This window comes from Cibotium barometz, chromosome 44 (genome assembly GCF_041138505.1).
Source record: "Cibotium barometz isolate CiBa-2024 chromosome 44, ASM4113850v1, whole genome shotgun sequence".
Lineage (NCBI taxonomy): Eukaryota > Viridiplantae > Streptophyta > Polypodiopsida > Cyatheales > Cibotiaceae > Cibotium > Cibotium barometz.
In genome coordinates this window covers 9,147,175-9,160,722 of record NC_141089.1, presented here as the reverse complement: position 1 = coordinate 9,160,722, position 13,548 = coordinate 9,147,175, and the positions used below count along the sequence as shown (strand labels likewise).

Below are 13,548 nucleotides of genomic sequence, written 5' to 3'. Positions count from 1 at the left end.
AACCAAGAACAGGTGCCATTAACTTAAAAACAAGGATGCAACACTACACTTATTTGAATACTCCTGACCACGTTGTACAAACCTGGTTGAGCTCTTGATCGCCTGGGCTTCATCCAAGACCATGTATTGCCACTTCACCCGTCGCAAATATTTCTCATCAGTTACCAAAAGCTGATAGCTTGTGATAAGAATATGGAAAACTGCATCCCTACATTCACCAAGAACAGCTGAATTTCGATATGAAAGCTCCTCACAGCAAGAGCTTGCTTCAACTGACTAAACTAGAGTTAAATGCTTCCTGCCTTCGATAAAGGCGCTTGGGATTGATGTTCTTTCGGAGCACAGTCCTCTCTTGAAGTCCACCCCAGTAAGGCAAGATTTTGAACTCTGGGCAAAAACGGTTGACTTCATCTGCCCAGTTATTCAGCACTGATGCAGGTGCTACAACCAGAAAGGGTCCCCAAATGTTCTTTTCCTGATCACTCACACGAAAATACATATGAATAAACAAGAACGAAGATGCGCATTATGTTAGGTCATCATACAGAGCTGTGGGGTGAAAATATCCGACTAAAGACCTCAGCAACAAACCTTCATACATATAGCAGCAGTTACATACCTCAGCAAGGTGCGCAAGAAACGCCAAGGCTTGTATTGTCTTTCCTAAACCCATCTCATCAGCTAAAATCCCATTGAGACCCTGTGTAATCAGCCAATTAAGAATCTTAAGGAGTACATGAGCAGAAGGCAGCATCACTAGGAAAACTAATGTGGGCATTTCACCCTCAAAAAAAGTACACATCACAATTATCCTTTCTGTGGAACCAATATGCTGTTCTTTGATCCCCCTTGACTCTCTTGCATGTGCACATGCGTACGTGTGTGTGTGCATGCATACCTGCTCATAGCAATTCACAAGCCACTGCAAGCCTTTCAGCTGGTATTCCTTCAAAATTCCTTCAAAGAGTGTTGGCTGCAACACTGAAGAAGTCACTGGCATTGTTGACCTGAAATACATGGAAGCAACAATGAGAAACCAATATATTCTTACGCAAACTCTGAAACATTGAGTACCCACAACAACTATGGATATCTAAACTTACGGATGAAGTAGGTCAATGTCTGTAGCAGTATCAAGAAGTCCATCATGTGCTTTGTCTTCACGAAGCTTGAAGCATTCGTTATCAAAAGCATCAGTCTTCTCTCTCTGTTGAGCAGCTGCACTTTGAGCTGCACGTAGGGCCTCTTCTTGCAAAGCAGCTTCTTCGGCTGCATCCTCGGCTAAGCTCAAAGTAGTATCTCCTGGCACATTCTCTAATAGGGCGACTTCACTTGCTGACTCGGAACCCAAGGTAGGCTGAGAAGAACCAAAGCCTGCCGTTTTATTCTGCATAAAATGACTGTAAAGTTCCGTTTGCGTGAGTAGAAAATTTAGCCGCTGCTGCTGCCTCCTTGCTTCACGAAGCTCTTCCTCCCGCTTCAAAGCCTCTGCTGCTTCTTTTTCTTCTTTTCTCCTCAACTCTGCCTGATAAATGTTAAAACCAAAGGAATCAATCTTGTGCAAACCCGCCTTAATTCCTGCTAATGCAATGAACTCTTGACTAGCCCAAGCAGGCACACATGAAATTACAAATTTATCTACACAACACATCTGCAAAACCCTCCTAAATCCCTTATCTGCCTAGAAAACCATTGCATGTGAAAATTAGGGTAAATGCTCCCCATTGCACATGCTGCTACACAGGAGATTATAATGGATATTGGCTACCCATAAGCAATAATGTTCTGGACATGACTACGATACTTATTAATAATTTGGTTACTTTTACAATACGAAACAGATCAATTCCAACACCAGATGCACCATGCACATGACAAGCTTCCATATTTACCTGCTCCTTGTCTACTTTCTTCCTAAAGATAACCATGTCCCTTGCCAATTTCCTGATTCGCATTGGAGCAGCTTTCATTACTTTCAGTGATCGCAGACCCCGGCATTTAACCTGCATCCCAAACAAGCGAGAGATGACCATCTCACATACTTTGCAATGAATAGAAACAATCAGAACCGGCATGTCGTTAGAGGCTCACCTCCCGTTGACAGCATTCTGCAAACTTCTTCGCATCTAGTGATTGTTTCCTATAGTAGGCAAAAAAGTTCCTGTGGTGTCTAGGCAAATCCCTCCTCACAAGGCTGGCCCAGTACTTTCCAATCTTGTCACTATCCTCTTTCAAAACAACAGCAGGATCCACCACCTTCTTAGGCAATCTCCTCTTAACAAGCTGCCCACAAATAGTTCCACCAGCGAACAGAATGTCAGCACAGGGAATGCAATATCGTGAAGCCTACTAATTCTACACTAGAGAGGGAAATACATGAATTTTATCAAGCCCAAGACACTTCAAGTTTGTAACTCATAAATGACCACACATTGCAAAGACTACGTACTTCAAATCCATCACCCTTGTTTATAATCTCCACCTCGCATTTCATTAGAACCCCACACTCCGATAAAATGTGCCTCCATGTACCAGGCACGTCTTGCTGTTCGGGTAGTGAGGATAATTCGTTGCCGCCTGATCTTGGCACTGACTCAAGAACTTTCAAAGAAAACTTCTTAAGCCCAAGACTTTGCTTGAAGCTACTGCTTTTCTCTGAAGCTTTCCACAACCTTGCTAAAGAGTCAGAAGCCATCATGGAAACAAGAATGTCCACCCTTGGCTGCCCATTTAGAAATCGCTCATCTATTTCCAGCGCTTCAAATTTTGGTAGTCCAAGAGTAGGCGCCAGCTGATCATAAAAAGGTGGTACTTCCAAGATAATTCCATCCCCAATATCGAGAAGATTATTAACACTGCAGCTACGCAGACCTGGAGTCCCGTGATTCTGCCAGCCGTTGTCTGAATGTTCGACTGTCCTACCATCTGTGTAAGAGGCCCCCATGAGATCTTCTCTCAAAGACTCTAGCTTCTGAGACTTTTGGTTGATACTAGAGAAAGAAGCTTCCCCTGGCTTCTTCTTTGTGGTTGCACGGAGCCGAGCTGCAACGGCTTCTCGCAATTGAGCACTCCTATATTTCTTCAAATGATCACCTAGCATACCACGGTAATGCTGTTCAGATATACTGATATCATTTGTGTCAATATCATCGTTACTGTCTGCATCCTCTCGCTGCAATGAGTTTCTTCCAGCCTCTGCTTCCACTTGCACCCTTTTCCTTTTCAAAATCATTTCTGATTGAATATCTGCTGGCCTTTTTACACTACCGCCATTTGCAGGCTCGTTCAACCTCCTCTGACCACCTGCCATGGTCACTGAAATCACAAATGCGCTACGCATTTAAAAGAAGCTGCAACAAAATTTGACAGCTCTCAAGATATGAAGGCTTTGCCTATTCATGGGCGATATCCATACCTCTGCCATAGACATTCTCACCGAAACTGTCATCCCTGAGAGGGAGTTGAAAACTTGCTACAGACTACATACCACCAAAAGCAATATGAAAAACGTAGCTACATGAACATAAGAACATAAAAAACGTAAATATCTACTACAGCTTACAGTTTTGCTTGAAGGAGTCCTTTCCCAGGCAAACATCTTAACAGCTATGCAGATTTACCCGTGTAGCAGAGGAAGGAATAAAGGCTTGAGGCTTCAAACTTACATCTAGGTTGAAAAGATTCTCATAGGAGTAAGAGCTTCTTGGGAAGCATTGTGTGCTCCTGTGTTCCATCCTGTTTAAGCAGACCCTTTCAGGTGAATGCACAGTTATTCAAGCGAAAGTAGAAAGCAACACTCTGCGGATTTTCAATGAGGACGCAACAGAAATGCTATGACAAAGTGAAGGGAGATAATGATGATATGATAATAATGCATATTCGTAAAGAACAGGCAAACCCTGGCCCTTGGCCCAAGGTGAACTCTGACCTCACCTATTGTCGGCGGATGCTGCAGGCATGGTCGAGTATGGCGGATATAGGATTGCAGTGCAGTGCTCCCTCCCCTTCAGTTCCAATTCGCTCTCCTGTTTCTCTGCAAACCCTGAGTTTGCTGCAGCGATGGTCTATGCTGAGCCAAACCTAGCGATCCTCGCCGAAATAAATAGAGACTTGCGCGTCGTCGTCGCTTGTTACTGATGCAAAAGCGGAGGCCCGCGGCTATGGCGGGAGCAGAAAGCTTAGCGGGATGGGGTTTCGTTAAAAGATAGGGGTAGAAAAAGCAAGAGAGGGACGGAAAAAAAGCTGCTGCTTTTGTGTGTGTTCCGGCTATGGTGTGATGGTGTGTGGGCACTGCTTTTGTGTGTGTTCCGGCTATGGTGTGATGGTGTGTGGGCATGGAGATGGCCTTAGTGTTGTACTGTGTGTATATGCATGTGAGTCCTTTCTTCTTTCTTGTCTTCCTGTGCTGCCAAAAGCAACCCCTAACGTCGGAGGTGTACCTGCCTAGCATGCCATCCTCCTCTTCCATCATCATCCTCCAAGCGCCCTCCTTGACATTACGTGCATTTATTTGTCTTGCCATTTGTACAAACATAGATTGGCACATTTTTTTCCAAAGTTTGTTTTTTTTTAAATCTTGACTTGAAAGTAGAAACTACACATTTTATCACACACACACAAGTGCCGTCGCTCAGACGGAGAGACTCTCGAACTCTCTTCTAATTGCTACACTAACACTATCGGCATTATTATTAATTATACTATAAAATACTAGTGCCGGCATTCAAACCCAAGACCTTTATGTCCACACGTCAAGGGTGTTACCACTCACGCTAGAGCTTGCCATCAAGATTTGACACATTTTATTCATCGACATGTGTTTCATAAATTCAATTTATGTATTCATTTTATACTCTCAAAACGTTTGATCTTAGTTTTACAAAAATCAATTTATATATTCATTTTGTATTCTCAAAACATTTGATCTTAGTTTTACAAGAATCATGTTTTTACATCTACATGCCACAACCAGTGCTTAAGTCCTTTCTTATGGAACTTTGCTTGTAGTTGGAAAAGGTGGGATGCCATTGTACTTGGAGATTTCAGTATGACAGGATGGGGTGCATCTCGCTCTATTCCCAATCTCGTCGTTGTGATGTTTTTATAGTTGGCTCTCTCTCTCTCTCTCTCTCTCTCTCTCTCTCTCTCTCTCTCTCTCTCTCACACACACACACACACACAAAACCATGTCCTACCGTAAGGCACTTTACCATCTTACTCGCATGCAATGGAAACCCATCTTTGGTAAGACAGCACTAGACTTTATACGGCGACCTTACCCTAAGCTTAATGCCAAAGAGGAAAGTCATAAACTTTGTGCATTTACTTAATTAAGGCTGGAACTAGTGGAGCCGGACTATTTTTGGTTATGGTCGGCCAAGTGTGAACACTAGCCATTTGTATATAAGTCATTTTTACATTAAGCAATACACATTCATTCCCTTGCAATAGAATACTTGTGAGCTCTCCCTCTTCTCTACCCTCTTGCTCATCACTAGTATTGTGTTGGATTCTTACATGATTACTTATTGGAATAGGTTTGAGTGTAGGTTTCTCCCTCTCTTGAGCTTCTTCTCTATCCACCTCTTGTAAGAGAGAACCACCACAAAGGCTCTCCTCTTCTTGCCTCCATGTAGGCAAAAAGAGCTCTTCCTTCACCCCCATAGCCACGGAAGCATTATGGTGTGACAACGAAGTGAGGTCATGATAGACAAGCTAGCACACCCACAAGGAGAGTTGCATTTGTAGCTTTACAAAAAAGGTACCAAACACCCCCCCCCCCAAAAAAAAGGCTAAGGTAACTCTTGACTTGAACATATTTGGCACTACTCGTGGTGGGGACTAGCCTAGGACTTGGCTCTGTTTTTTCTTCTATTCTCAACTATTGGGATCACCCAATTTTGCCCAATGTTGATTAGGAGGTTACACTCCAAAAAGCACTGGTTGTGTCAGATTTATTGTTTTTTATTTTGTTTTGAAGCTTGTTTCCATTTGGTCATTCTATTTGCATAGTTGGAAGGGGAAAGCCCTTATTTTATTGATGATTTTGAAGTCCATAAGGCTTTCATTTTGTTGCAAATAGCTTAGCATTTGTGATTCGAAATATGATAATCCTGCGGTCAGTGGGGTGGTGGGGAAAGTTACAGGGAGGTTCTGACTGCATGTGGAAGCAGTGGGAAGCTTTCTTGAGGCTTTGGAGGCCTGGCCCATTTCGCACAGATAGAGGTGGTGACCCCACTTGGCATTATAGAACACCTATGTGATTGTTCCCCCCCCCTCTCTCTGTATGAGATAGCCTTCACCTCACAGAGCAGCCAGGCCAAGGAGAAGTGTCTCTTCCCCTTTTGATCATTTGATTTGTGCCCTTAAATGAGGCGAGTTTGTAGTTAGCCCTTTGTGGTTGTATCTAGCCCTTTGTGGGTGTTTTTTTTTCATTAACTAATAGAATGATCTTTTTCCTATTTAAAAAAAAGAAGTATAATAATCCATTCCAAAAAGCATAAGCTGCAAGCTCCGTTTGGTGTGGATTGGAGTGAGAAAGTTAAATTTTTGTTCAATTTTTCATGTGTTGTTGAAATTGGTAGCTTAAAGCATGTAAAGTCAACTAAAACAATTAAAAAACTCATAATCACTAACATAAATACTATTAATTAAGATTAGAAACCTTAATCGCCCCCAATCAAGTCCAAGAAACCTTGAAAAATCACAAAAAACTAGGCCAAACCACCTCTTGGATTAAGAGATTGAGCCTATATACGGTCCTGTTTAAATTAGACGTGAATCTATAATCCCATTTTAATTTGACATACATGGACATGACGTGAGCCATGAGCTTGGAGACGTGAGCTGCAAGCCTACAGATATGAGCCATGAGTTTAGAGACACAAGCCATAAGCCTATAGACGTGAGCTGTGAGTTTAGAGATACACGTAGTGAGCTTGGATTTTGAGAAGGTATGGTTTGATGCACTTCAGTTGACAAAACAATTAGTCTGGATCAAGTTCGCATCAAAGGGTCTCATAAAACAACCAATACTCAATAGAGTGCTCCCTTGTTAAGAAGTTAAGACTCCTTTTTGGATCCACCTCGAGCAAGGAACGAGCCAATTAAATGTAAACATGGGTGGATGAACGTAAGAACCCCTGAAAACAGGAGAGCTGCCATGGTCCTTTAGCACCATAAATAACTTTGTGAAAAGAGCATTAAACTACCCTGTCTTTGGGCAAATCTCCAGTGAAGGACTAAGTGCAAGATCAAGAACCTCAAGGTTTTCTCCCACTAGAAGTGTTCAAACCATGTCGATTTCAAAATTTTGGTGTTAGGTAGCCCAACAACCATAGTTGGCGACAATCAGGATATATCTCTTTTGTAGTACCATTAAGGGCAAACCAATCAACAAACATAGTGTAAGCATGGGTCCCAGCAGCAGTGAGAAGAAGTGGGAGCAAGAGGAGAAACCTTAAGGTTCGCTCCCACCGCAAACAAGTGCTCAAACCATATTGTTAGACACCACTATTTCAAACATTTGGTGTCTGGCCATGGCCAAGTAGCCTAACAACCACAATTCTGGTAATCGGGATATGTCACTTTTGCATTATTATCGGACTCCACAATCCAATCAATTGGGACATGTCTCTGGTAATTGGGACATGTCACTTTTGCATTACTATCACTTTTGTAAGTAGGAGTTGCATCTCCTTAATTAACCCATTATGAAAGCTTCTTCACAACATAACCAAGTTCTAACTCCTATCTGTTTGGATGAGGAACATGGAATGGGAGAGCAAAGGGGAAGGATTGATGATCCCACCAAGATCTATTCATTCTGGTCTTTGCGTTGAAGGTAATCATTCCGGTCTTTATCTTTAAGGCAAAGTAGGAGCATGGTTTAGAGCACTAAACCCCCTTAAAAAGGCCTCACACCCAATAGGGCTAAATGGATCCTCATAGCTCAAGAAGTCTACAACCTCAAGTAAGAGGAAGGTGAGACTATGCGAGACTACATTGCCAGAACCAAGTATCTCCATATGAGATGTAATCCCAGAGAAATACTAGATGAGAGCAAAAGGCTTCATGACCATCTCTATGACACTACATCTTTGAGTGTTAGAAGTAAGGCAATGGACCTAGTGGACAATCTATAAGATAGAGATGAAGTTTTCCACTACTAAGAGGATAAAGGGAACGCATCATCCAAATCCTCTACAACTAAGGGAGCATAACCGATAGGAGATAGGGGATGCATCATCCAAAGCCTCTACAACTAAGGGAGCCCAACCAACATTGCCAAAAAGAGAGTCCTAATCAAGGACATGAGCATAGATCGATCCTAATCAAGGACATGAGCACATAAAATTTGTTTAACCAAATAGGCCAACATTGGCAGGGCCAACCCTAGCTAGTTCCTCAAGCCAAACACCCACACTTATTCCCACAAAGAAGTATATTAAATAAACATCGAAAAACTACTATAGGAGCTCGTATAGGAGTAGGGGGACTCATTGGGGCCTCTCCTGCTATCATGATTTGTCGATGGGCATTCCCTAGTAAATCACTTGAGTTTTAATTGGAAAATTCCCCTCATCAAGTAATGCAAGAGATTCCTCCAGTTGGCTAAGGGTCTTTAAAAAAGAATTAAAATTTATTTTTTTCGTAATATTTTTTCCTTTTTTTTTCATAGCCATCTACTGAGCCTAGACCCATAATCTAACTCCTTGGGTCTAGCCATCCGCCCAACCACTCAGCTATGGATCTAATATTGAGGTAAGGGGTTGTGCCCGGGTATAAGGGAGGTTAAACTCCCAAGGCCCCTAGCTAGCACGAGGGTTTCTAGGAAATCCAAGCAAAAAGAAAAACCAAACACACCACTTAAACAATTATTTTCCAACGGTTATGGTCCATCTTTAGGTTCATTCATTACTTCATCATAGAAATAGTATACTCAATACTACTTCCTTTAGGTCCTTTCAATCATGGTCTTTGTAGACCTAATAATCGCAGTCAATGTTTCTGGCCTCTTGATGATATCTCTTTCCACATTTGGATTTGCAAATGGGTAGATCCATGGGGATTCTCATGCTCATTTCTGCCTCTAAACACATGTTAATGGTTTAACATGCTACCTCACAAACACAAGAGAGAAGAAGAGAGTGCTTGCAAGGGTTGAATTCGGTGACTTGCACTTGGCCAACCCTATTAGGGTTAACTCCCCGATGTGACGCCACTAGGGGCTCACTCTACACTCTATTTGTGTCACCCAAAGAGAGATCCAAGTAAGCTAGATAGAAGCAAGAGGGAAGGAGCTATGGAGAGCTCAACCTCTACCTCATGCCAATTGTATGCAAACAAGAGAAGGTGGAGAGCAATGAGAAGGGAGAGCAACACCATTCCTATTCACATACACCAACAATCACAAGCATCACAAGCAAGCAAACTACCATAAGCTTAAGAGAGAGTGAGAGGGAGAGAAGGCAAGACTCAATTGAGACAAATGGGATTGTCCCTTTTCATATTCCATAAAATGTCTTATATACATGAGCTCACTTTTTATAATGGTCGGCTGCCCAATTACAAATGGGTGCCCAAAACTAGTCTTCCTAGTTTAACTAGCTCTATGTACATCAATTCCTTATGATACCGGCATTACACAAGCCATAAGCTCGATCATCCCTTGTCTCATTTACAATTGGTGCTTAGCGCAGTTATAAAAAAGATAGATTACAAAGCTAGTGTGGTAGCCACGTGAAAGGTCATGTTAACTAGAGTGGTTAACAACACGCATCTAGATTTATTGGTTTTATGCGAGCTTATCCACCTCTTTGCTTCTTCTAGGCTAGGCCATCGCCTAGGGAGCACAATGCATTCCAGAGGTTTGCCCTCGCCCACTCATATCGGGACCACACCCTTATCGTCTCTTTTTTGAGAAGGGTCATGACCTCGATGAAAGAAGGGAGGAAGGATATGACTTGTTAACATGGAGTCAAGAACACATGACATCGCTTAAAAGTCCAATACATGGGTGAAGGTCACCATGGAAGCTTGCATGATCAAGGCTTTATTGATATTGAATAAGGATGTTAAAAGTGATTATCCATAACTTGGCCTTATAAGTGTCTTATATACCGTGCCCCCCTTTTCACACCTATTAATGCCTTGGCCTCCACATTGGGCCATGCCCAAGGCCCATAGCCCATAGTCCTTAGTCCTTTAGCACTTTATTATAAACCATCCTCACCCAGAGGTTTTGAATTCGAAACCTTATAACATTTAGGCTTCCATATTGGTTGGGTATCTATATAAAAGTGCTCAAATCCATGTCCACTAAGCATGTGGAAAAGAATGCCTCATGCGAGAACATTTCCAAGTGATCCATGGCTGTAAATTGTTTCCAATGGCCAAAAACTGCATTCTAAGTATGCAAAACAGCCCCAAACTTGCTCTCCATGATGGTACCTCCTTTACCAACACTTTCAATGTGCAAGTTCCATGATCTCCAAGTAGTGTAAAGCTCTCTGACAGTGATTACAAGAAATTCTAACAAGAAAAATCATTGTCCTCCTCATTTGATCCACATGGTGAACCCAAGAGATAGAGACAGCCATGTAACCCCCCAAATTAAATGGAAATCCACGTCGTGCATTCACCAAGACAATGGCTCTATAACTCCCTGGATTAAATGGCCAATGTTGTACATTCACCAAGAAAATGTCTCTAGAACCCCCTAGATCAAATGGCCAATGTTGGAAATCATCATCAAAGGCAAGGCTAAGCATATATCCTCCTGAATCAAATGGAAAATGTGAAGGACCATCGTCTATGATGAAGATAGCCATGTGCTCTCCATTAAGTTTACATTCTAAATGGTACAAAGCACATCCAAAAGGAATTCCCCAACTGTATAAACTATCACCTCATGTCGGCATCCACAAGGTCCAAAGATACACACCTCGTAGCCAATATCCATATGAGCATAGGTGTGATCATGATCATCCCATAGACTCTCCATAAGCGTTGCTCCCTTGTTGTCATCCTCTATGCAATCAGCATAGAACCTACCAATATCTGCATTAGGAGAATCGCTATGCACATCTTTGAAGTATAAAGCATCTCCAATAGGTGTGTGTAAGAGGCATTAATGTAATGCACATAGCTATGATCAACATAGACTAAATCCTCGCGTGTATCATTCACCGCAAGTGTGATTCTCAAAATTAACATATACACAACCCTTATCAATACTAGACTTTGATAAGGCATCCACACATGGAGTGGTCTCATAGAGCTCATAATCATAAACCTTCCAATTCGAACTCGAAAAAGCATCATAAGTTGGATTCACAAATATATTCCACGAACCACCTATCAATGCGTGACCAACACTATCCATAGGTGAATCCAAGGCATGGCTGTCCACACCAAACAATACATGAGTAACACTAATCGATGCATGAGCATCACATATGTCCACACCATAAACATCACACAAAGTAGATGCAGAGCTGTCCAATCTATCATGAACATAGGCATCCATCTCTTCCGCAAAGTCATCATACCCATGGTGAGAGTTCTTTTGATTTTCCTTACGGAAATGGAAAGCCCATTTATTTATTGTGCTTTGCGATCAACAACATTAAAAAGACAAAGCGAAGGCCATGTGACTTGAAGGACCTTTAACTCCCATGCATATGGAGAAGAGAGAAAAAGGAAAAAAAAACACACACGGACTTAGAAGTCGTGTTGAATGGAATATTTGAGCATGATTCTTTTGCGCTTCTACCAAAGTTCTTTCCTATTAACGTAACTATTATTTTTCCCATTCATGGATTTTTGTTTAGAACTTCCAAACAATATGATTATCTACTGCTAGTATATGTAACATGGGTTGGCTTAGTTTACCTAGTGTTATGTGCCTAGGAAGGCATGTTTTGGGATGTGGAGGTTGAAAGCCATCGCTCGGATGGACTCCCTAACTGGCGGGGATCGGACCGCTGCCAAAAACCATAGCATGGGGACTATCTGCTCGCCATAGGGCTTATCGTACTATGCAAGAGGAGCAAGGTAACTCCCCCCAGTTTATGGAATGCTCTGAGAGGCACCTGAGTCCGAATGCTATTCATGTATGACCAACCCTCCGGGAGTAACTGTAAGAAAAAAGTTGTATACACAGTACCAAATAGCAAGTCAACTACCAGATGCGCAACTTAGGGATCACCCGAATGGACTCTATAGGGATTGACTTCAATATGAGTGGGAGCATAGCCGCCCAATCCTTAGCGATCGAGGCTTTACTGGCCCATATGGGTGAAAGATCTTGCTATAATGTACACTGAAAATTACACCAGGCAACCCAAGTTGAGCATGCAACAATTCCCCTTAGCATGAAAAGCTTGAGGAAAGAGAGGTAGATGATAGATAAATACAAGAATCAATAGAAGGTGTAGTGCCTAAATCAATAGAAGGTGTAGTGCCCAAATCAAAACCATCCACCTACATAACACATATGGACTCCATCATCTCATGCACATCAATATCTCTTGAAGACAACTCCAAGTCAACCCCAAGAAAATATGAGTCATCCCAAGAAGCTCGGTGTCAATCCACATGTGCTCGTTGCCCACAACAATCATCAATCAATGCATCATAAAGCCAAGTGTGAAGAGTCCTTAAGAAAGGTGAAGGAGGCTCATCCACACAACTATCAATGGGCTAAAATTTTCCAGCCATTATAAAGCTTATATTGGCTCACAATAGGCCACTTACATCAACGCATATGGATGTTTCCAACATAGGTAAAAGATCTATGCATGCTGGAACAAAATCAACACATGAGATAGTGTCCAAAACTTATTGCATTTAAGTGTATGGCTTCACAATCACTTGCTTTTCATAAATTTTAGCAAGTGTGTTATCCCTAAGGATACCCTCTGAAATAAACTCACAAAGGCCTACATAATCAAAGTCAATAAGAGTGTTTTCCTTGAGAATACCCTCAATGAACTCACAAAGGCCCAAACAATCATAGTCCATGCAATGACCAAAAGGTTGAGTGAGCAGGTGTTAATCCCAAGATGGATTAACAAAGATGATCCTTCCATGGAGGACATTAATAACTGTTATGTAAAGGCACTATAAATGTTGTACATTATGAGATAGTGTGGCTAGTCATCAAGGCTGTAGTTAGTAAGTTTTTGGGCGCCCAAGTTTAAATAAGGGCCAATTGTATATAAGGTACTTTATCATAATGGAAAGACACAATTCCCCTTTGTGCTATGAGAACTCTTATCTTATCTTGTGTACGAGAGAGAGAGAGAGAGAGAGAGAGAGAGAGAGAGAGAGAGAGAGAGAGAGAGAGAGAGAGTACTTCAGTGCATGTGCCTCTTCCATGCTTGTGTGTGGGAGTGAGAGGACGATTGCCTTGCATTGTGGTGTGAGCAAATTCGCAGTGATAGAGTGGAGGTGGAGATTGGAGGATTAGAGCTTCTACAAGCGAGCTTGGAGAGCCTCAAGGGACATGACCTTGAAACATTGGTAAGTACCCTACGACAATTG

General features: G+C 42.1%; 1 protein-coding gene across 12 annotated transcripts in view; it reads right to left on the bottom strand.

Moving 5' to 3' along the window:
- Positions 1-4,480, bottom strand: part of LOC147612928 (chromatin-remodeling ATPase INO80-like) — a 94,605-nt gene extending 90,125 nt beyond the window's left edge. For 9 of the 12 annotated variants that reach the window (XR_015263326.1, XR_015263328.1, XR_015263327.1 and 6 more), the window contains exons 1-11: positions 3,934-4,462; positions 3,666-3,735; positions 3,416-3,479; positions 2,450-3,315; positions 2,092-2,283; positions 1,893-2,003; positions 1,104-1,525; positions 899-1,007; positions 620-700; positions 303-475; positions 83-208 (exon numbers count right to left, since the gene is read on the bottom strand). Coding sequence is in view for 9 of the 12 variants with exons in the window: in XM_086782196.1 (XP_086638322.1) it covers positions 83-208; positions 303-475; positions 620-700; positions 899-1,007; positions 1,104-1,525; positions 1,893-2,003; positions 2,092-2,283; positions 2,450-3,315; positions 3,416-3,479; positions 3,666-3,735; positions 3,934-3,959 (2,240 nt within the window). In the remaining 3 variants the exon portion in view is untranslated. Of the gene's footprint in view, positions 1-82; positions 209-302; positions 476-619; positions 701-898; positions 1,008-1,103; positions 1,526-1,892; positions 2,004-2,091; positions 2,284-2,449; positions 3,316-3,415; positions 3,480-3,665; positions 3,736-3,933 lie in introns of all 12 variants that reach the window. The other 3 variants (XM_086782200.1, XM_086782201.1, XM_086782195.1) reach the window with 2 other exon arrangements.
- Between the last annotated feature and the right edge of the window lie 9,068 nt (positions 4,481-13,548).